This window comes from Mobula hypostoma, chromosome 20 (genome assembly GCF_963921235.1).
Source record: "Mobula hypostoma chromosome 20, sMobHyp1.1, whole genome shotgun sequence".
NCBI lineage: Eukaryota > Metazoa > Chordata > Chondrichthyes > Myliobatiformes > Myliobatidae > Mobula > Mobula hypostoma.
In genome coordinates this window covers 2,506,341-2,530,702 of record NC_086116.1, presented here as the reverse complement: position 1 = coordinate 2,530,702, position 24,362 = coordinate 2,506,341, and the positions used below count along the sequence as shown (strand labels likewise).

Here is a 24,362-nt window from a genome sequence, read left to right as displayed (position 1 = left end):
CATCTGCAAATTTTGCCATAAGGCCATCAACACCATTATCTAAATCATTGACAAACAATATGAAGAGTAGCGGTCCCAATACTGATCCCTGAGTAACACCACTAGTCACTGGCCGCCAACCAGTAAAGGCCCCTTTTATTCCCACTCACTGTCTCCTGGTTGTCAGCCATTCCTCTGTCCATGTCAGTAAATTTCCTGTAGCAACACAGGATTTTATCTTGTTAAGCAGCCTCATGTGGCACCTTATCAAAGGCCTTTTGAAAATCTAAGTAAATGACCTCCACTGCCTCTCCTTTGTCCACCCTGCTTGTTACTTCCTCAGAGAATTCTAACAGATTTGTCAGACAAGATTTCCCTTTACAGAAACCGTGCTGACTTTAACTTATTTTATCATTAGTCTCCGAGTGCCCCAAAACCTCATCCTTAATAATGGACTCCAACACTTTCCCAGCCACTGAGGTTAGGCTAACTGGCCTATAATTTCCTTTCTTTTGCCTTCCTCCCTCCTTAAAGAGGGGAGTGACATTTGCAATTTTCCAGTCCTCCGGAACCATGCCAAAATCAAGTGATTCTTGAAAAGATGATAACTAATGCATCTGTTATCTCTTCAGCAACCTCTTTCAGGACTCTGATGTAGTCCACCTGGTCCAGGTGACTTATCCACCTTAAGACCTTTGAGTTTACCTAACACTTTTCCATTTGTAATAGCAATAGCACTCATTCCTGCTCCCGGACAATCATCGACCTCTGGCATACTGGTAGTGCCTTCCACAGTGAAGACTGATGTGAAGTACTTACCAAGTTCATCCGTCATTTGTTGTTACCATTAACTTATCAGCATAATTTCCCAGTGGTCCAATATCAACTCTCACCACCCCCCCCCCCCACCTTTTACTCTTTCTATAAGAGAAAAAAAATTAGTATCCTGCTCTGTATTATCAGTTAGTTTGCCCCAGTATTTAATCTTTTCCCTTCTTGTGGCTTTTTAGTTGCCTTTTGTTGGATTTTAAAAACCTCTCAATCATCCAACTTCCCACTCACATTTGCTACATTATATGCCTTTTCCTTGGGTTTTATGCAGTCCTTAACTTCCCTTGTCAGCCACTTGCCTAGCTCTGCCATTTGAGAACTACTACTTCTGTCAGACATATGTCCTGTGCCTTGTGAACCATTCCCAGAAACTTCAGCCACCTCTGTTCTGCTGTCATCCCTGCCAGTATCCCTCTCCAATCCACCTGGGCAAGCTCCTCTTTATGCCTCTGTAATTCCCTTTATTCCATTGTGATATTGATACATTTGACTTGTGCTTCTCCCTCTCAGATCGCAGTATGAATTGAATCATATTATGATGACTGCCTCCTGAGGATTCCTTTACCTTAAACTCCCTAATAAATTCTGGATTATTACACAACAGATTAGATTAGATTCAATTTTATTGTCATTGTGCCGAGTACAGATACAAAGCCAATGAAATGTATTTAGCATCTGACCAGAAATGCAAAGAATAGTGTTATTTACAAAATAACTGCGAATAGAAAGTGCTACAGCACACAAATATAAAAGTACTGAGACAGTACAATACGGATGTAATACTGCTTAGCGCTGTGATGAGAGGTTCAGCAGTGTCACAGCCTCAGGGAAGAAGCTCTTCCTGTGCCTGCTGGTGCGGGAGCGGAGACTCCTGTAGCGCCTACCGGATGGGAGGAGAGTAAAAAGTCCATGGTTAGGGTGAGATGCATCCTTGATAATGCTTTTCGCCCTGCCCAGGCAGTGTTTATGGTAGATGTTTTCAATGGTGGGCAATTGGGTGCCAATAATCCACTGGACAGTTTTCACCACATGCTGAAGTGCTTTGCAGTCCGATACGGGACAATTGCCATACCAGACTGAGATGCAGTTGGTGAGTATGCTCTCAATGGTACAGCAGTAAAAATCCGTCAGTATCCCAGGACAGAGGTGAGCTTTCTTGATGCTCCGCAGGAAATAAAGGCACTGTTGCGCCTTTTTGATCAGGATGGAGGAGTTCAGGGACCAGGTGAGATCCTCAGAAATGTGGACACCAAGGAATTTGAAGCTTGATGCACGCTCCACTACAGTTCTGTTGATGTAGGTGGGGACGTGAGTGTGACTCCTGGCATGCCTGAAGTCCGCAATAATCTCCTGGGTCTTCTGGGTGTTAAGGGCCAGATTGTTGTTGGCACACCATGCAGCCAGGTGCTGGACCTCATGCCTGCAGGCCGTCTCGTCATCCCCTCTGATCAGACCAACCACCGTGGTGTCGTCTGCGAACTTGATTATGGAGTTAGAACCATGTACAGCAGTGGTCCCCAACCACTGGGCCGCAAAGTATGTACTACCAGGCTGTGAGGAAACGATATGAGTCAGCTGCACCTTGCCTCATTCCCTGTCACGCACTGTTGAACTTGAACATAGGGTTGCCAACTGTCCTGTGTTTGCCGGGACATCCCGTATATTGGGCAAAATTGGTTTGTCCCATACAGGACTGCCCTTCTCCTGTATTTCTCCCGCTAAGGTAGAGCATTCCTATGAAACCTTTCGTGCCGAAATGGTGTGAAGCGAAGAAGCAATTACCATTAAGTTACATGGGAAAAATTTGTGAGCGTTCCCAGACCCAAAAAATAACCTACCAAATCATACCAAATAACACAAAACCTAAAATAACACTAACATATAGTAAAAGCAGGAATGATATGATAAATTCACAGCCTATATAAAGTAGAAATAATTTAAGTACAGTCTAGTTGGGAAGATGAAGGGAGAGCCATAGAAAATAGGTGCAGGAGTAGGCCATTCGGCCCTTTGAGTCTGCACTGCCATTCAGTATGATCATGGCTGATCATCCAACTCAGAACCCTGTACCAGCCTTTCTTCCATACCCCCTGATCCCTTTAGCTACAAGGGCCATATCTAACTCCCTCTTAAATATAGCCAATGAACTGGCCTCAACTGTTTCCTGTGGCAGAGAATTCCACAGATTCACCACTCTCTGTGTGAAGAAGTTTTTCCTCATCTCGGTCCTAAAAGGCTTCCCCTTTATCCTGAAACTGTGACCCCTCGTTCTGGACTTCCCCAACATCGGGAACAATCTTCCTGCATCTAGCCTGTCCAATCCCTTTAGGATTTTATACGTTTCAATCAGATCCCCCCTCAATCTTCTAAATTCCAACGAGTATAAGCCTAGTTCATCCAGTCTTTCATCATATGAAAGTCCTGCCATCCCAGGAATCAATCTGGTGAACCTTCTTTGTACTCCCTCTATGGCAAGGATGTCTTTCCTCAGATTAGGGGACCAAAACTGCACATAATACTCCAGGTGTGGTCTCACCAAGGCCTTGTACAACTGCAGTAGTACCTCCCTGCTCCTGTACTCGAATCCTCTTGCTATAAATGCCAGCATACCGTTCACCATTTTCACCGCCTGCTGTACCTGCATGCCCACTTTCAATGACTGGTGTATAATGACACCCAGGTCTCGTTGCACCTCCCCTTTTCCTAATCGGCCACCATTCAAATAATAATCTGTTTTCCTGTTTTTGCCACCAAAGTGGATAACTTCACATTTATCCACATTAAATTGCATCTGCCATGAATTTGCCCACTCACCTAACCTAACCAATTTGTGGGAGGAAAAAAAATCGGCACGTACGCGCATGCGCACATTACATCCGCACATCACGCATGCGCACACAGGTGCCCGCGCAAGGCTTCATGGTCACGATAGTCTTTCTTGGGGTAAAGTGTCCTGGGATTTGACTAACACACATCAAAGTTGCTGGTGAACGCAGCAGGCCAGGCAGCATCTCTAGGAAGAGGTACAGTCGACGTTTCAGGCCGAGACCCTTCGTCAGGACTAACTGAAGGAAGAGCTAGTAAGAGATTTAAAAGTGGGAGGGGGAGGGGGAGAGGGAGATCCAAAATGATAGGAGAAGACAGGAGGGGGAGGGATGGAGCCAAGAGCTGGACAGGTGATTGGCAAAAGGGGTATGAGAGGATCATGGGACAGGAGGCCCAGGGAGAAGGAAAAGGGGGAGGCTTGGGAAGCCCAGAGGATGGGCAAGGGGTATAGTCAGAGGGACAGAGGGAGAAAAAGGAGAGAGAGAAAGAATGTGTGTATATAAATAACAGATGGGGTAATAGGGGGAGGTGGGGCATTAGCAGAAGTTAGAGAAGTCAATGTTCATGCCTTCAGGTTGGAGGCTACCCAGACGGAATACAAGGTGTTGTTCCTCCAATCTGAGTGTGGCTTCATCTTTACAGTAGAGGAGGCCGTGGATAGACATGTCAGAATGGGAATGGGATGTGGAATTAAAATGTGTGGCCACCGGGAGATCCTGCTTTCTCTGGCGGACAGAGCGCAGGTGTTCAGCAAAACGATCTCCCAGTCTGCGTCGGGTCTCGCCAATATATGGAAGGCCACATCGAGAGCACCGGACGCAGTATATCATCCCAGGTGACTCACAGGTGAAGTGTCGCCTCACCTGGAAGGACTGTCTGGGGCCCTGAATGGTGATAAGGGAGGAAGTGTAAGGGCATGTGTAGCGCTTGTTCCGCTTACAAGGATAAGTGCCAGGAGGGAGATCAGTGGAGAGGGATGGGGGGGATGAATGGACAAGGGAGTCGCATAGGGAGCGATCCTTGTGGAAAGCAGAGAGAGGGCGGGTAGGGAAAGATGTGCTTAGTGGTGGGATCCCGTTGGAGGTGGCGGAAGTTACAGAGAATAATATGTTGGACCCGGAGGCTGGTAGGGTGGTAGGTGAGGACCAGGGGACCCTATTCCTAGTGGGGTGGCGGGAGGATAGAGTGAGAGCAGATGTGCATGAAATGGGGGAGATGAGTTTGGGAGCAGAGTTGACGGTGGAGGAAGGGAAGCCCCTTTCTTTAAAAAAGGAAGACATCTCCCTCGTCCTGGTACGAAAAGCCTCATCCTGAGAGCAGATGCGGCGGAGACAGAGGAATTGCTAGAAGGGGATGGCATTTTTGCAAGAGACAGGGTGAGATGAGGAATAGTCCAGTATTCCTCCTGTCTGGGATTTGCCTGCTACTTTTATCCCTTATTTGGGAGTGAGAAAGTTGGCAACCCTAACTGTAAAAGACATGTTGAGGTGAGTTTATCCCTACTTGAACAACCCCCACCGGTCGGCCGGTCCACAAGAATATTGTCAATATTAAACTGGTCTGCGGTGCAAAAAAGGTTGGGGACCCCTGATGTACAGGTACGCAGTCATAGGTGAAAAGGGAGTACAGAAGAGGACTCAGCACACAGCCTTGAGGCACACCGGTGTTCAGGGTGAGAGTGGAGGAGGAGAGGTTGTCTAACTTAACTGATTGGGGTCTGTTAGTCAGAAAGTCCAAGGTCCAATTGCAGAGGGATACGCTGATACCAAGCTGGCGAAGTTTGATGATCAGCTTGGAGGGGATCACAGTATTGAATGCCAAACTAAAGTCAATTAACAGCATTCTAACATAAGAGTTGGGGCTGTCCAGGTAGGTCAGGGCAGAGTGAAGTTTCGTGGAGATGGCGTCCTCTGTTGACCTGTTGGTGCGATAGGCAAATTGATGGGGGTCCAGGGTAGAGGGCAGACAGGATTTCAGATGTGATAGAACCAGTCTCTCAAAGCACTTTGCAATGATGGGGGTGAGTGCAACTGGACAGAAGTCATTCGGGCCCGTGGCAGTGGAATGCTTTGGCACTGGCATGATGGTGGCGATCTTGAAGCTTGTGGAGACAACTGCCTGTGCCAGGGACAGATTAAAAATGTCCGTGAAGACCCCAGCCAACTGCCCTGCACAGACTCTGAGCACACGGCCAGGTATTCCATCCGGACCAGCTGCCTTCCGTACATTCACCCTGCTCAGGGTGGTGTAAACATCAGAGTTGGAAAGTGAGAGAGGCAGTTCACCAGGTGGGAGGTCCGCTTTGAGGGTGACCTCCTTGTTCTCTTGGTCAAAGCGAGCGTAGAAGTAATTGAGCTCATCAGGGAGGGAAGCAGAGCTGGAAGGGGGCACAGTACTAGGAGGTTTGAAGTCTGTAATGACCTGTATGCCATGCCACATGCGCCAAGGTCCGAGTTGAAATGCTTCTTGATTCTCTGCTTATATATGTGCTTAGTGTGAGAGATTCCCCTCCTCAGGTTGGCCCTGGCTGAGCTGTAAGCCTCCCGGTCTCCAGACCTGAAGGCTGAATCTCTGGCTTTGAGCAGTAGGCGAACATCTCTGTTCATCCTGTTAGATTGTAATAGCCAATCTAAGATAGCCTTTCCCCAAGTAGGCTCAGGCTCAAGCACAAGCTGCTCTAAACAGCCATCTTGTAGGCATTCAACAAATTCCCTCTCTTGCGATCCAACACCAACTTGATTTTTCCAGAACCCTTGCATATTGAAGTCCCCCATTACAATTGTGACATTACCTGTAGTACATGCTCTTTCCAGCTCCCTTTGCAATCTCAACCACTCATCCTGGCTACTATTTGGAGGCCTATATATGATTCCCGTAATTTTTTTTTACTCCTGCAGTTTCTTAACTCCACTCACAAAGATTCAACATTCTCTGACCCTATGTCATCTCTTTGAGCTAGACTAGACTAAGATCAGAATTAGCTCAGGAATTTTATTTTAACTTTCCCTATTGGTCCAGGAGTCTGCCTTGTATGGTTTTACTTTCTGAAATAAGAACTCATTGAAAACCAGGAGTATCATTTATTAAACTAAATGGTGCATAATAGAATGAGCTGTTAGTTTATTTTCTTCTTTCACTTGTCCTCCACTTTAATTTTCTTTCCCTAATTTTTGGCATTTCCCTCCCTCCACTATGAAAATTCTATTTTACTTTAGAGTACATTGATCCTTGGTTCACTTTTTCTATTTATCAACCGATCCCATAAGCTTATTCATCATTTTACCAAAATCCAGAAATATATTTTAAACAAATATTAAGAAAAATATTTTCTTATGCTTCCTGTACAACACAGCTCTGTTTAGCACTTTCCCCCCGTTGCATCAATACTCAGAATACCTCTGGTCCAGATTGGTAGCACTATCGAAAGCTGTAGGTATGTGCAAAGGAGGGATGGTATAAACAACCATGAAGGAACTAGTAATTATTTAGCACTTGCAGCACAGGGAAATATTCCAAGATACTGCACAGGACCTTCACTGACCTATGATACTGAGCCATACAAAGAGTTGGTCAGAGATTTGTTGAAAGGAGGAGGTTTTAAAGAATGTTTTAAAGGAGGAAATGGGGTAGAGTAACAATGAGGTTTATGGAGGAAAATCCAGACCTCTTAACTGAAGCTACTGAAGACATCACAGTCCGCAAGCAGAGATATTCATTTATAGTGATGATGGAGAACTGTAAAGCTGATGTAGCTTACAGATACAGAGTGAAATCTTGGATAGGTTGTCACTAGTCTGATTCCACATCACAGAGCCATGGTATGGTGGAATGGTGAGGAATGGTGGGTTGGGAATAAGAGTTTGTAATGAACATCATAAGAATAAACTTGTTTTTGTGGAGTTATGATTGACATCAGAGGACTCAGACTTAAATCAATTTACACAAGTTCCAAGCTGATGTGAGAAAAAGCAATGAACTCACTTGCTGTAAAATATTGTTGAAATGGATTCGGCATCAATGTTCAAAATGGAATTGGATAGCTACTTAAATGTTGAGGGCAGTTAAGAAAAATCTGAGAAGCGAGTCTTGCAGGGTAGATCTCATTTGGCTTAATGACTTTCTTTTGTACTATAATTTTCTGAATTCCCACCCTGGTGAGGAATTAGATTTCTCTATATTCTTTTGGGAAGGAGACCTCTTTACCTGGAGAATTGGCAATGTAGCCCTGCAATTCAAATTATCACTGGATATTTGGAACAATAGATGAGCAACAATAGACACAGGAATGAATACAAAATATTATAAATACCTGTGTGATATTTCTCTCATGTTTGTAGGTGAAGATGGAGTGTCCATAGAAGCTACTGTGAGATTTGCTAAAGCTGCATTCTGTTTTGAGTACTTGGATATGTTTGATACTATCATTGCACCACTTCTTATTTTCCTAAGGGTAAGTTCTGATGTATGAATAATGCCAACAATACATCGATAAACACTTATCAAGACTGGCCTGTTCCTATGTTAGAACATAGAATAGTACAGCACAGTACAGGCCCTTCAGCCCACAATGTTGTGCCGATCCTCAAACCCTGCCTCCCATATAACCCCCCCACCTTAAATTCCTCCGAATACCTGTCTAGTAGTCTCTTAAATTTCACTAGCGTATCTGCCTCCACCACCAACTCAGGCAGTGCATTCCATGCACCAACCACTGAGTGAAAAACCTTCCTCTAATATCCCCCTTGAACTTCCCACCCCTTACCTTAAAGCCATGTCCTCTTGTACTGAGCAGTGGTGCCCTGGGGAAGAGGCGCTGGCTATCCACTATCTATTCCTATTAATATCCTGTATACCTCTATCATGTCTCCTCTCATCCTCCTTCTCTCCAAAGAGTAAAGCCCTAGCTCCCTTAATCTCCGATCATAATCCATACTCTCTGAACCAGGCAGCATCCTGGTAAATCTCCTCTGTACCCTTTCCAATGCTTCCACATCCTTCCTATAGTGAGGCGACCAGAACTGGACACAGTTCTCCAAGTGTGGCCTCACCAGAGTTTTATAGAGCTGCGTCATTACCTCGCGACTTTTAAACTCTATCCCTCAACTTATGAAAGCTAACACCCCATAAGCTTTCTTAACTACCCTATCTACCTGTGAGGCAACTTTCAAGGATCTGTGGACGTGTATCCCCAGATCCCTCTGCTCCTCCACACTACCAAGTATCCTGCCATTTACTTTGTACTCTGCCTTGGAGTTTGTCCTTCCAAAGTGTACCACCTCACACTTCTCCAGGTTGAACTCCATCTGCCACTTCTCAGCCCACTTCTGCATCCTATCAATGTCTCTCTGCAATCTTCGACAATCCTCTACACTATCTGCAACACCACCAACCTTTGTGTCATCTGCAAACTCGCCAACCCACCCTTCTACCCTCACATCCAGGTCGTTAATAAAAATCACGAAAAGTAGAGGTATTGATAGAGGTATTTATGTCAAAATGTTGTATTAATTTATGTTCTAAAATTGCATCCTTTGTTTATCTTTTTTCAGAAACACAATAATCTGGCTTGGAAGAGTTTTGAATTGGATTTGGATTTACTGGTTGCCATGGAGCCATTTGTTTCATCTCACAAGTCCAAGCATGGTCTTCCTATAGGAGAAAACTGTGCAATAGGCAAGTAATCTTTAGGTTAAAATACCCTTCACTTTGGTCATAATAAATAATTAACAGATGCAAATGACCTTCAGAGTTGTGGAGAAGGGGAAAAGAAACTACGTTTGTAAATCTGTTTATTGTTCAAGTAGTTTTTCTATGATTGAAAGAGTGGAGGAAAATTTACAAGAATGTTGCTGAGTCTTGAGAACCTCAGTTATAGGGAAAAGTTGAATAGGTTAGGAGTGTAATGTTAGGTAGTTAGTTCCTTGAGCATGGAAGAATGAGAGGATATGTGATAGAGACATACAAAATGCACCTTTTCCACTGAGGTGAGTGAGACTAGAGCTAGAGGTAATCAGTTAAGTGTGGAAGAGGAAATGTTTAGAGGGACCAATAAGATAGAGGAGCAGAATTCGGCCATTTGGCCCATTGAGTCTTCTCTGCCATTTCATTATGGCTGACCCAATTTTCCCCTCAGCCCCAGTCCCCTGCCTTTTCCCTATATCCTTTCACGCCCTGTCTAACCAAGAATCTAGTGACTTCTGCCTTAAATACTTGGCTTCCACAGCTGCCTGTGGCAAAGTATTCCACAGATTCACCACTCTCTGGCTATAGAAATTTCTTCTCACCTCAGTTCTAAAAGGATGCCCCTCTATTCTGAGGCTGTATCCTCTGGTATTTGACTCTCTCACCATAGGAAACATCCCCTCCACAGCTAGTCTATCAAGGCTTTTCACCATTTGATAGGTTTCATTGAGGCCACCCCTCAATCTTCCAGTGAATACAGGCCCAGAGCCATCAAATGCTCTTCACTTGACAAGCCATTCATTCCTGGAATAATTTTTGTGAACCTCCTTTGATCCCTATCCCGTTTCAACATATCCTTTCTAAGATAAAGAGTCCAAAACTGTTCATGGTACTCCAAGTGACGACTCACCAGTGCTTTATAAAGTCTGAACATTACATCCCTGCTTTTACATTCTAGTCCTCTTGAAATAAATGGTAACATCACATTTGCTTTCCTTACCATAGACTCAACCTGCAAATTAACCTTTAGAGGATCTTGCACAAGTACTCCCAAGTCCCTTTGTGCCTCAGATTTTTGTATTTTCTCTCCATTTCCAAAATAGTCGACCTTTTCACAAGGAGGAACTTCTTCACTCAGAGGGTGAGAGTGTGGAATAAGCTGCCAGTGGAAATTGCAAATGTGGATTCAATTTCAACATTTAAGAGAAGTTTGGAGAGGAGAGGTATGGAGGGCTGTGATCCAGGTGCAGGTTGATGGCAGAATAATAGTTCAGCATGGACGAGATGGGCCAAAGGGTCTGTTACTGTGCTGAAGCACTATGACTATGAGTCTATGATTGATGCCATTTCTTTTGGAAATCACAGAAAATCTACAGATAATACAGTATATATTGTTTATTCCTGTGTTATGGACAATACTGTAGGATCTGCATTTATTGTCCCTAAGATGATGGTGAACCATTTTGTCATTGAGTACCAAATCATTTTAGAGGATATTTAAAGCTAGGAGTCACGATTTACACCCAGAAAGCAGATTCCTTCCCTGAGGAATATTAGTAAATTAATGTATTTTTACAAAAATGCCATTTTTTCCTTGACTCTAATTACTGATAGTAGCTTTTCAATTCCAGATAGCTTTAGTTAAATCTAAATTTCACAGCTGGAGATTTGAATCCCTGTCCTAGGATGTTTTATTGAGGGCTCTGGATTACAAAATCATTAACATCAAAAGTTCATTTTATTGGTATAGTATGCATATACAACTAGCATTTGTATACTCCAGATAGCCGTTAAATACAGAAAGACCGTGGGTGTCGATTAGAGAAAGGGCCTCAACTCCAGCCCCGGCACAAAAACAGAAAAGAAACAAAGCTGGCAGACCACATGATTCCCCTTCCCCCTGCAGAAAGAAACAGTGACAATAAGTCTTCGACCCCCTCACTTGCAGAAGAAAACCAGCAACAATCACAATTGCCAACCCCCCTTTATAATCATTATAGTGCTATAAACCTAAATTTGTTTCTTACAGGAGGATTACTTCACCCTGGTGCAGCTACTAATTTGTGTGATGACCTAGTGGTACTGGCAGAAACAATGTTTGTGTATACCTGTACTCCATTTCAGGTATGTATGTCAAAATTATGTAAACCATACGACAGAGGAAATGTAGGATAGGCTTGACCTAAAAGCAGAGCAGCAGAGACGATAACTTAAATAAGAGATCACAAAATAACATGCCTCGAGGGGCCATAAAATGAGAGAATAGAAACTACACTCAATGGGCAATAAGTAAAACTTTTGGCAGGGAGTGTAAAAGCTTGGAGCAACTGGATGAGGCTGGCTGGTTGAATGAGTGAAACCATAGAAACTACAGCACAGAAACAGCCCTTCTTGGCTGTGCCGAACCATTTTCTGCCTAGTCCCACTGACCTGCACACGGACCATATCCCTCCATACACCTCCCATCCATGTATCTGTCCAATTTATTCTTAAATGTTAAAAAAGAACCCGCATTTACCACCTCGTCTGGCAGCTCATTCCATACTCCCACCACTCTGTGTGAAGAAGCCCCCCCCCCAATGTTCCCTTTAAACTTTTCCTCCCTCACCCTTAACTCATGTCCTCTGGTTTTTTTCTCCCCCTTGCCTCAGTGGAAAAAGCCTGCTTGCATTCACTCTATCTATACCCATCATAATTTTATATACCTCTATCAGATCTCCCCTCATTCTTCTACGCTCCAGGGAATAAAGTCCTAACCTATTCAACCTTTCTCTGTAACTGAGTTTCTTAAGTCCCAGCAACATCCTTGTAAACCTTCTCTGTACTCTTTCAACCTTATTTATATCCTTCCTGTAATTTGGTGACCAAAACTGAACACAATACTCCAGATTCGGCCTCACCAATGCCTTATACAACCTCATCATAACATTCCAGCTCTTATACTCAATACTTAGATTAATAAAGGCCAATGTACCAAAAGCTCTCTTTACAACCCTATCTATCTGTGACGACACTTTTAGGGAATTTTGTATCTGTATTCCCAGATCCCTCTGTTTCACTGCACTCCTCAGTGCCTTACCATTAACCCTGTATGTTCTACGTTGGTTTGTCCTTCCAACGTGCAATACCTCACACTTGTCAGTATTAAACTCCATCTGCCATTTTTCAGCCCATTTTTCCAGCTGGTCCAAGTCCCTCTGCAGGCTCTGAAAACCTTCCTCACTGTCTACTACACCTCCAATCTTTGTATCATCAGCAAACTTGCTGATCCAATTTACCACATTATCATCCAGATCATTGATATAGTTGACAAATAACAATGGACCCAGCACTGATCCCTGTGGCACACCACTAGTCACAGGCCTCCACTCAGAGAAGCAATTCTCTACCACCACTCTCTGGCTTCTTCCATCAAGCCAATGTCTAATCCAATTTACCACCTCTCCATGTATACCTAGCAACTGAAATTTCCTAACTAACCTCCCATGCGGGACCTTGTCAAAGGCCTTACTGAAGTCCATGTAGACAATATCCACTGCCTTCCCTTCATCCACTTTCCTGGTAACCTCCTCGAAAAACTCCAATAGATTGGTCAAACATGACCTACCACGCACAAAGCCATGTTGACTATCCCTAATAAGCCCCCGTCTATCCAAATGCTTGTAGATTCTGTCTCTTAGTACTCTCTCCAATAACTTACCTACTACTGACATTAAAGTCACTGGCCTATAATTTCCCAGATTACTTTTCGATCCTTTTTTAAACAACGGAACAACATGAGCCACTCTCCAATCCTCCGGCACTTCACCCATAGACAGCAACATTTTAAATATTTCTGCCAGGGCCCCCGCAATTTCAACACTAGTCTCCTTCAAGGTCCGAGGGAACACTGTCAGGTCCTGGGGATTTATCCACTTTAATTTTCCTCAAGACAGCAAACACCTCCTCCTTTTCAATCTGTACAGTTTCCATGGTCTCACTACTTGATTTCCTCAATTCCATAGATTTCATGCCAGCTTCCTTAGTAAATACAGACACAAAAAACCTATTTAAGATCTCCCCCATTTCCTTTGGTTCCGCACAAAGCCGACCACTCTGATCTTCAAGAGGACCAATTTTATCCCTTACAATCCTTTTGCTCTTAATATACTTGCAAAAGCTCTTTGGATTATCCTTCACTTTGACTGCCAATGCAACCTCATGTCTTCTTTTAGCCCTCCTGATTTCCTCAAGTATTTTCTTGCACTTCTTATACTCAAGCCCTGATTTACCCCGTTTCCTATACATTTCATACAACTCCCTCTTCTTTATCAGAGTTGCAATATCCCTTGAGAACCAAGGTTCCTTATTCCTATTCAATTTGCCTTTAATCCTGACAGGAACATACAAACTCTGCATTCTCAAAATTTCCCCTTTGAAGGCTTCCCACCTACCAATCACATCCTTGCCAGAGAACAACCTGTCCCAATCCACGCTTTTTAGATCCTTTCTCATTTCCTCAAATTTGGCCTTCTTCCAGTTCAGAACCTCAACACTAGGACCAGATCTATCCTTGTCCATGATCAAATTGAAACTAATGGTGTTATGATCACTGGAATCAAAGTGCTCCCCTACACAGATTTCTGTCACTTGCCCCAACTCGTTTCCTAACAGGAGATCCAATATTGCATCCCCTCTAGTTGGTCCCTCTATATATTGACTTAGAAAACTTCCCTAAACACATTTTACAAACTCTAAACCATCTAGACCCCTAACAGTATGGGAGTCCCAATCAATGTATGGAAAATTAAAATCCCCTACCACTACAGCTTTGTGTTTCCTGGAGTTGCCTGCTATCTCTCTGCAGATTTGCTCTTCCAATTCTCGTTGACTATTGGGTGGTCTGTAATACAATCCCACTATTGTGGCCATACCTTTCCTGTTTCTCAGCTCCACCCATAAGGACTCAGTAGACAAGCCCTCTAATCTGTCCTGCCTGAGCACTGCTGTAATATTTTCCCTAACAAGCAATGCTACTCCCCCACCTTTCATTCCTCTGCCTTAATCACATCTGAAACATCGGAACCCTGGAATATTAAGCTGCCAGTCCTGCCCCTCCTGTAGCCAAGTTTCACTAATTGCTACAACATCATAATTCCACGTGTCAATCCACGCCCTCAACTCATCTGCCTTCCCCACAATACTCCTAGCATTGAAATATATACAGCTCAGAAGATTTTTACCACCACTCACAACCTTTCTATCAGCTGATTTGCTTAAACTTTCAACATCACTCTTTTTTGTTTTATGGCGGTTGGCAACCAGTTTTTCAGTGCATTACTGCCACCTGCTGGACTTGTGGTGTTCCAACCAACTATGTCCTGGAGTTCTCTACTTTAGACAATTAGTTCAGCCTGCAGTTCTCCATTAGCATCACTCTGCATTTGCAATTCCTCGTGAATGCTTAATGCACTCATTAGATAATGCTGCAAACTGCTATTCTTCCCTAATTTTGTCACGTTTTCATGTAGTTGCATTACCTCAATTACATTGATTTCATCTACATCACTTGTAAGACTAAGATCGTCTTGTTAAAGAACAGTAATTATCACATGTTATACTTTTAAAATTGCTGTTTTTCCAAGTCTATCTGCTTTTCCAGGTTTTCCTTTTCTTGGATCGTAGCCTGCAGTTGTTTACTGAGACCTCGGAATTCTTCTTCATTTGCTTCCATGTTTTCACTTTATAATCTGAATGTAGACAATTCACTTTGCAACAAATTCCTTTTTCTTTTGTATCCTTGTAATAATTTCCCTCCATTTTCCAATCTCTTTCCAACTCGGTTGTTCTTGTTGGGTACTTCTATTTGTTGTTGGAGTTCTGCACATTTATCCTGGGGTTCAACCATAAAATCTGAGGATTTTCCTTAAGTTCTGAAACGTATTTCTTAAATTCTTGACCATTTGCGATAAATATACTGCTATTAAGATTCCATCTCCCCTGCCTGTGAACTGTTGGATCCTCCATTCAGCGTTTCTTTGACTTTTTCCTCCACCTAATCCCTTTAATACTAAGATACTTTTCTGCAGACTTGACTACAATTTTAATTTTCTCAGTTCTTTTGCTTGTTTGCGCTGAACAATTGCATCCACCACAAAAAGCACAAAATCCTTTCTACTCATTAATAGTGTATCCTTATTTTTCATATTACCGCCCTCACAATTCACCAGTTTATTATTCCGTCTTTGTTTGCTTGACAGCCTTTTTTTCCAATCGAATTCTTTCACTGCCTCTGAATAACTGATTCCTTGAGTTACTTTTACATATTGTATCTCAGCTGCCTTCTTGCTATAAATACACTCTCGATAAGCTGCGTTGTGTTCCTCGCCACAACGGCAGCATTTCAGCCCAGCGCCCGCTTCACATTTCCCATATTCTGTTCTCCAGCGCATCTCCCACATCTTTGTTTTTCTCTGCAGACCGCCACAATGTGCCCATATTTCTGACATTTATAGCATCTTAAAGGCAGTGGTATATATATTCTAACCGCATAACACATATACCCTAAGTAAACGTTAGTCAGCAGTCTCTCTTCATCAAAGTTAATCATTACCGATAAACTATCACACTTTATCCCATTTCTTGTAACTTTCACACATTTGGCCTCAATAATTTTTGCTCCACTTGTGTTCTGTTTAATCTCATCCATAGTAACTTTTGTTGGTATCCCCGAAATAACTCCTCTAGTCCACTTTCTATTGTTGGGTATTGAGCATTGTACTTCTTTGCCGTCTATTTTACTTAATCTTATCACTTTGCCTTGCTGAGCACTATCCCGACAAATCACTAATAGCGATCCATTTCATAATATCTTTGCTCTTTTAATCTTGCCTATAATTTTGTTGAGCATCCTTGTCGAACGAATTGGGTTCCAATCACCAAAAGACGCTCCATCTTTGCTTAGTTTTATAATTGCTTTAATCTCATCTTCTTTCTATTGTTTTGCTCTCCTGTTTTGATCATCCGCTGACTCCTCAGAGTTTGATATCCCATACCTGTTTTCTTTTCTTCGTCTTTCCATTCCATTCCTCTTTCCCGCCGACCTCCAGCTCTAGTTCATTTCCAGTCGCACCAAAAACTTCCTTCAACAGCTTGGCTCTTTCCTTGATGTTCTCTCTGTCATTTTCCAGTCAGCCGTCTCAACCCACTGCTTCCAACACACACTCCCAGCTCACCTCTCCACCTCCTTCTGATCCAACCAAACAAGCACTCTGTCTGTATCTTGTTTTACAGCAGTTGGCATCCAGCTTAATGGTGCATTACTGCCACCCTCTGCTCCAGAATGTGCACTAGACATACATTCTAAATCCCTTCACCCAATCATTCATACACACACACACACACACACACCCCTACACTTCACCCTCCCATCTTTGACCATCCTAGTATCCTATTCCTGTTTATTCGTCATATTCTATAAAAAACCCCTGTACCCCTTAAGAACGCTAAAAATACCCGGACTTGTGCTCTCTCACCCATGCCCAGCAACCCTTTTAATGTGAATTCCTGCATCCCCAACTCCCTTAATTTATTTCTCATCATCTCTCTCTGTATCCCATACTTTCTGCAACACAAAACTACATGTTCTACTGACTCCTCTTCCTGACATTCCTCACACAATCCTGTCTGGTGTCTCCCCTATCATTTTCAATGTTTTGTTTAATGCACAGCGTCCCAGCCTTAACCTAGTCCACACAATTTCCTCTCTTCTGTATCCACTACCTACCCTAGTAACTGCAACACTCTTTTGTATTTGATATAAATGCCTCCCTTTCCCCTCCCTGTCCCATCTTTCTTGCCACATTCGGTTGACTTTTTCCCAGATTACACACTTAACCTCTGCTTTACTGATACTAATGTGCATTTCCACATTTTCTTTCTTTAACGCCCTCTTTGCCAACTCATCCACCCTCTCATTCCCCTTCACCCCTACATGTGCTGGAACCCATAGAAATTTTACCTGACCTCCCTGATTTGCAATTCTTGTAACTAACTGAAGGACTTCATAAAGTACATCTTGCCGACTGTTTGTGTGAAAAGATCTTAAACTTGCTAGAACTGAGGATGAATCTGAACGTATCAATGCTTTGACTTGTCTGGCTTTCTGCACCCATTGCAATGCAACCAACACTGCCAGCATCTCCACTGTAAACACCGCTAACTTATTAGATGTTCTTCTGATGATTCCAATTTCTTTTGCTGGTATTACCACCCCAAACCCTGTCACTCCTGTTTCAGGTTCCTTCGCACCATCCGTATAAATGTGAGTATAATCACTATACTTTTCCATCACATGACAGTTAAATGCACTTACCAAATCTGTTTTATATCTTTCTTTCCTTTTTACCTCTAACAAATGCCAGTCTATGTCAGGCCATACAAGCTTCCATGGAGCTACAACCGGATAAACTACTGAAGGACTTATCCTCAGATCAAATACTCCACATTCTTTCGCGATATCATTCCCTACCTGACTAAGGGTATCCCTCTGAAACCTCCCATTTTCCCAGCACTCCTGCAACATTCCTTTAGTAGGGTGAGAATCATTGTGCCCCTGCAAGTTAGCCCAGTAGTTTGCCATCAGTTGCATCTTTCTTAGTTCCAAAGGCATTTTTCCCATTTCTACCTGCAGGGCTGACACTGGTGACGTTTTAAAAGCCCCACTGCACACTTTCAAGGCCTGAGCCTGAATCACATCCAGTTTCTTTATAAGAGACCTAGCTGCTGATCCATATACTATATTTCCATAATCCAATACAGATCTTACTAAAGCCACATACATTCTCTTCAAAGCTGAACAACTTGCTCCCCATTCCCTACCAGTCAAACATCTCATCACATTTATTACTTTTTTACATTTCCCCTCAACTTTCCTGATATGGTCTGCCCATGTTAATCGTGAATCAAATATAACTCCCAGAAATTTAAATGATGTAACCCTTTCTAATTCAACCCCATACATCCTTAACTTCTTCCCAACCTCAACCCTTTTCCTGGTAAAAAATACAGTTTGAGTTTTGTCTACTGAAAATCTGCATCCCCAATCATAACCCCACTCCACCACTTCATCAATTGCTTCTTGTAGTTTCCTGATTATATGGTCCATGTTCCTGCCTCTTTTCCACAAGGCCCCATCATCCGCAAACAGTGACCTACCTATATCCACTGGTACCTTTGTGAAGACATCATTGATCATAATCATGAAAAGTAACGGGCTAATCACACCACCTTGAGGTGTGCCATTTTCCACTATGTACTGTTTTGATAATTCTGATCCAATCCGAACTTGAATTTTTCTACCAAACAAAAAATCTTTAATCCAATTAAAAACTCTCCCACCAACCCCCATCTTGTGCAGTTTAATTAATAATCCTTCCTTCCACATCATATCATAGGCTTTTTCAATGTCAAAGAACACTGCCACTACTGACTCTCTATTTGCCTGGGCCTTCCTTATTTCAGTCTCTAACATAATCACTGAGTCCATGGAATTCCTTCCCTTTCTAAAACCACTCTGATAACTTGCCAGCATTCCCCTTTTCTCAAGCTCATATGATAACCTTTCTGTTATCATCCTTTCCATTATCTTACATATACTTGATGTTAATGCAATTGGTCTGTAGCTAGTGGGTTTTGACAGATCCTTGCCAGGCTTCCTTATTGGAATTACTACTGCTTCTTTCCATGCACTTGGTAATCTTCCCTCCTCCCACACTGTTATAAAAATGAAGCAACTTCAAGAGCACTCCTTCTCCTAGATTTTTTAGCATCACAGAGCACATCAGATCTTTCCCTGGGGAGGTTGGTCTCGATCTCTTTATTGCTCTCACTTTCTGCTTTCTGCTAATGTAAATGGATCATCAATTATATCATCTGTTCCTTCCCTCCTGCTTAACACACCTGGGTGTTGGCTCATTATTCTTTCCCTTCTTCAGACAAATTTTCTGAACTGTGTATCAGTACAAATGACTTGGCCATGACCTCAGCCTTATCCCTACTGGAGACTGCAGTTTCCTCCTCAGATATCATTACTGGATATTCCCATTCCCTTCTATCTCCTCCCATCCTCTTAATCATTCCCCATATCTCTCCCACAGGTGTTGTTCTTCCTACCTTGTCACAAAAACTCCTCCAACTTGCCCTTTTAGCTTGACGTATAGTTCTTCTCACCACTGCCTGTGCTTTCTTATAGTGAAAGAAATGCTGCATATTATGGGTTCTTTTAACTAGCCTGAATGCTCTATTTCTGTTTTTTACAGCCTGACAACATTCCTCTGTCCACCATGGTACCAGTTTTCTATTCATCCTATTTTTACTCCTAGGTATAGATCCTTTTGCTGCCATGATAATTGCTGAAGTCACCTGACTATTTAATTCATCTACATTTCCAGAAATATCAATCTTTGTCAAACCTTCTTCACTCAACTTCTGGAACTTACCCCAATCAGCTTTTTCAAACACCCACTTTGGGGTTCCGCCACCTGGTCTTACTTCAACTCTTTCACCCACTGAACACAAAACTGGGTAGTGATCACTGCCTACTGTTGAAGCAGTCCAAACTCCCCAGTTACTAATGCCAGCCAAGGTATTAGACACTAACGTAATATCTAACACTGACTCAGTTCCTGTTATATCTATCCTTGTGCCGCTACCATCATTCATACACACCAAATCCCTTTCTTCCATCAAATCTTCAATTACCTTTCCATTTGGATCTGTAATCTGATGCCCCCATATTGTGCTATGAGCATTGAAATCTGCACACCACACTACTTTATGTCTGTTTTGTCCTTGTATCTTTAATAGGCTGTCCAAATCCAATCTTTTACATGGATTGTAGTAGTTAATTATAACCACTCCCTCCCCTCTCTCCCACACTTCCACCACTATGTATTCCTGATCATCTCCTTTCTCCAGTACCCTATATGGTATACCTTGCTTGATTAACATAGCACAACCCCCTCCTCCCCCTAGATTTCTATCTTTCCTTATCATTGTATACCCATATACCACAAAGTCTAAAGTTGGTTTCAACCAAGTTTCCTGAATACACACTACATCCGGTTTTACAACCATTTCTTTAATAAAGTGCTTGAATTCCTGGCTATTGGCCAGTAAGCTCCTTGCATTCCATTGTAAAAGAATCACCATAATTAGTATTAACCAACACATGACACTTCCTGGCTTGACTGATTACTGAGGTTCTCCCTCACTTCCTCCCATGTCAGTCCTACTAACCCTAAATGGTTTACTGCTGCTTTTACCACCAGCTGAATTTTGTCACTTTTTGACTTTACCTCAGCCGTACTGTTAATCACTCCTGCAATGAATGTTACTAGAGCCTTTTTGTCTACATAAATCCTGTAATTTGTTCTTTGTTGCATCTCTCGTATCCCTATTGCTCCCTGTTCATTAGGAGCATTATTCAGTTCTCTTGACATTCTTACAGCTTCTGCATAAGTGATCTTTCTTTTCACTCTTATTTCTTGAATTTTAGACTCCCGTCTCACAACCTCACACCCACTGTATGCAACATTATGAGCTCCTCCACAATTGCAGCATTTTGGTTGAACTCCTGTTCCGCACTTTCCATATTCATGATCACCCCCACATCTAGCACATCTCCTCTGCCTTTTACAGTTTTTAGCCACGTGTCCAAACCTTTGACAATTATAGCACCTCAATGGCTTTGGCACATACACCCTTACTGGGTAACTCATGAAACCCAGGAACACCTTCCTTGGCACTCTTTCTTCTTCAAATTCAATCAATACTGATTCACTTTCCTTTTTCACTCCCTCCTTTGTTGTTTTCAGTCTTTGAACATTCATTACTTTCCCTCCTTTGATATTCCTCTTTATCTCCTCCATATTTATACTCATTGGTATCCCCATAATCACTCCTTTACAACCACTGTTTCCACCTTGCATTTTCCTATCTCTTTTAGCTTGAGTGCTTTCTCAAGTTGTTCCTCATTCACACATCTTACCAATAAATTGCCATCATTAAGGACTTTTGCAAATACTATTTCCCCTATCTTATTTTTCAGAGTTGTTGTTAGCACAAACAGGTTAATTTTCTTCATATGTCCCTGAGCCTTCTCATTAAACCTAATTATGACAACACCTCCTCTCTGAGCTTGTTCATCTTCCTCACTTTCAGAGCTTTCTCCACTATCATTTCTTATTCTTTTATTCCCTTTGTCTTGATTTTTATTCATCCAACCCCTCACTACCTCCTCATTCCCTTTATTTCTCCCTTCACAATAATCCACCTCTCCCCAGCTGCCTACCTCTGGTCCCAAGTCTCTATCCCTCTCCTTCTCCACTTTCTTTCCCTCAACCCCGCCTCTTATCTTGTCCACCATTACCGGACCCACACGACCCCCTCCCAGCAATTTCCATTCCTTCCCCACTCTCTTTCCCTCAACAGGTTCCAAAACACACTCACATATCAAGCAAAACACAGCCAGCTTCCAGCAGCAGCCCACACTCAATCTGGCCTGGCTCTCTTCCACCCAAACAAGCACTCTGGTTGAAAACTGGAGTTAAATAGGCTGCAGGTGATGATTCTGGAATGAGCAGCTGGTGAATCCTATTAGCTGGGTGGAGTCTGGGAGCAGGCCTGTCGGGATGGAGCAGTTACATCCAATTGAAGGAATTGTTAAAATTTGTTTTAATGAATTATATACATGTGGTCTTTCCATGATCATGGTTGTTCCAGGTAAATTTATCTGCAGAAGTGAGTTGCCATTACCTTCTTCTGAGCAGTGTCTTTACAAGATGAGTGACCCCAGCCATTATCAATACTATTCAGAGATTGTCTGCATGGCGTTAGTGGTCACAGAACCAGACATAATATGCATCGCCTGCTCCCATGGCTTCATGTGACCCTGATGGGGGGCTAAGTAGGTGTTGCATCTTGGCCAAGGATGACCTGGAGGCTAGCGGAGGGAAGGAGCACCTTACACCTCCTTGGATAGAGACGTATCTGCATCCCACCACCCAACATATGTGGTCACCATTGTAATTAACAATGAATAATTTGAAAAGCAATGTTTATGCTACGTTCTCACGCTCTAAATGCTCATAAACCTCATGTACAGTTTATCCCCATGGATAACTGGATCCATATTCCTCTGCTTTTACCACGTTGGAGACATCCTACCTTCCCCACCTGCCCTGCAGCTTAATAAATTTGTCTCCATCCTAGTTCTGACAAAGGGTCTTCAACCTGAAACATTAGCTGTGTTTCACTTTCCACAGATGCCGCTTGACCTGCTGAGAATTTTCAGCATTTCCTGTTTTTGAAGTCAAATGCTGATGTTATAACTGAAGGCTTCTTAAATAAAAACCCCAGCTTTCAAATTTACTCCTCACTTTTTTTTCTCCAGTCCTGCCAAAGGGTTTCAGCCTGAAATGTTGACTGTACTTTTTTCCATAGATGCAGACTGGCCTGCTGAGTTGCTCCAGCATTTTGTGTGCGTTGCTTGGATTTGCAGTACCTGCAGATTTTCCCTTGTTTGTGAGAAACCAGCCTGAGCCATACACACTGAAGATTTGTTTGGATCTCTTTCTAGGGTAATGGCCCAGATATAGACATGGTTGTGGATGCCCTCCTTTTCCTGTGGCAGAAATGCAAGGCTGTTTTGCAGAGGGACATCTATAAGGCGAGTGGTTCCATTAAGTATCTAAAGAAGATAGATGGCTTTGAGAAGGTATGCATATCCATTAACTTTCAATTTGATTGTATGAACCATGACTGCAATAAAACTGCAAAAGCTGGAAATGTGGAAAAATATAGAAAATCTTGGAACAATTCAGCAGGTCAGGTTGAATCTGTGGAGGGAGAAACCGATTTAATATTTCTGGTCGGTGATGTTCTATCAGTCCTGGAAGTTAATAGATGTTTTGCAGTTCTGAGTAATTACTGCGCTGTGGAAGTGCAGAGTGTGTGGTTAACAGTGGTGATGCAGTGGGAGCCAGGGGGTGATTGCATTAAATAAAAGAGGAATCAAAGGTTTCAAAGGTACATTTAATGTCAGAGAAATGTATACAATATATGTCTTGAAATTCTTTTTCTTCGCAACCATCCACGAAAACAGGAGTGATGCAAAGAATGAATAACAGCTAAATGTTAAAACCCCAAAGCCCCTCCTTCCTGCTCCCCCCACCCCCACCCACGCATAAGCAGCAGCAAAGCAATGATCCCCCCTCCCGCACCAGCAAAACAGCATCAGCACCCCCACCGAGCACTTAAGTATGCAGCAAAGCATCAATAAAGATACAGACTTGCAGTACCCCAAAGACTACTCATTCACCCAGTAATTCGACATACTACAGGCTCTCTCTCTCACCCGAATTTGTCCCTGTGCCTCCGAATCATGATGAAAGGTAAAGAAGGTGGTAATAATGGGACAGAAAAAGGGACAAGAAAGGTTTTGAATCAAAGCGGAAGACTCAGGATTGGAGGTTGGTAAACATAAGAACTTGGACCAGGTGTCTAGGAATGTGGCATTGTTGAGGGATTCAATATACAATGACAACAGAACATGCTGGAATGCTAGCAATGGCCTGAAACTTTAACTTGGTTTTTCTCTCCAAAAATGTATTTTATCATATTTGCTGTGCTATCGACAGGGTGAGAAATGATTATGATTACGTCCACTTCTGGTTGCTTTATGCAACTCTACTACACTTACCTTTACACCTCCTCCCTCACCACCATTCAGGGCCCAAGACAGTTCTTCCTCTTTCTACCTTCCATCTTACCCCTTCTCTTCTGCTCATCTGCCCATCTCCTCCCTCTGGTGCCCCTCCTCCTTCCCTTTTTTCCATAGTCCACTGTCCTTTTCTATTAGATTCCTCCTTCTCCAGCCCTTTACCACCCTTTACATCAACGGATTGGGGAACATGCCTGATGAGAATAAGTTGAGTGAACTCGGCCTTTTCTCCTTGGAGCGGCGGAGGATGAGAGGTGATCTGATAGAGGTGTATAAGATGATG

At 42.8% G+C, this 24,362-nt stretch overlaps 1 protein-coding gene across 1 annotated transcript in view; it reads left to right on the top strand.

The window, feature by feature from the left end:
• Positions 1-24,362, top strand: part of LOC134359153 (cilia- and flagella-associated protein 54-like) — a 510,505-nt gene that overhangs the window by 102,344 nt on the left and 383,799 nt on the right. Inside the window, exons 11-14 of the mRNA XM_063072102.1 lie at positions 7,974-8,086; positions 9,186-9,309; positions 11,348-11,442; positions 22,937-23,074. Coding sequence (XP_062928172.1) covers positions 7,974-8,086; positions 9,186-9,309; positions 11,348-11,442; positions 22,937-23,074 — 470 coding nt within the window. The remainder of the gene's footprint in view (positions 1-7,973; positions 8,087-9,185; positions 9,310-11,347; positions 11,443-22,936; positions 23,075-24,362) is intronic.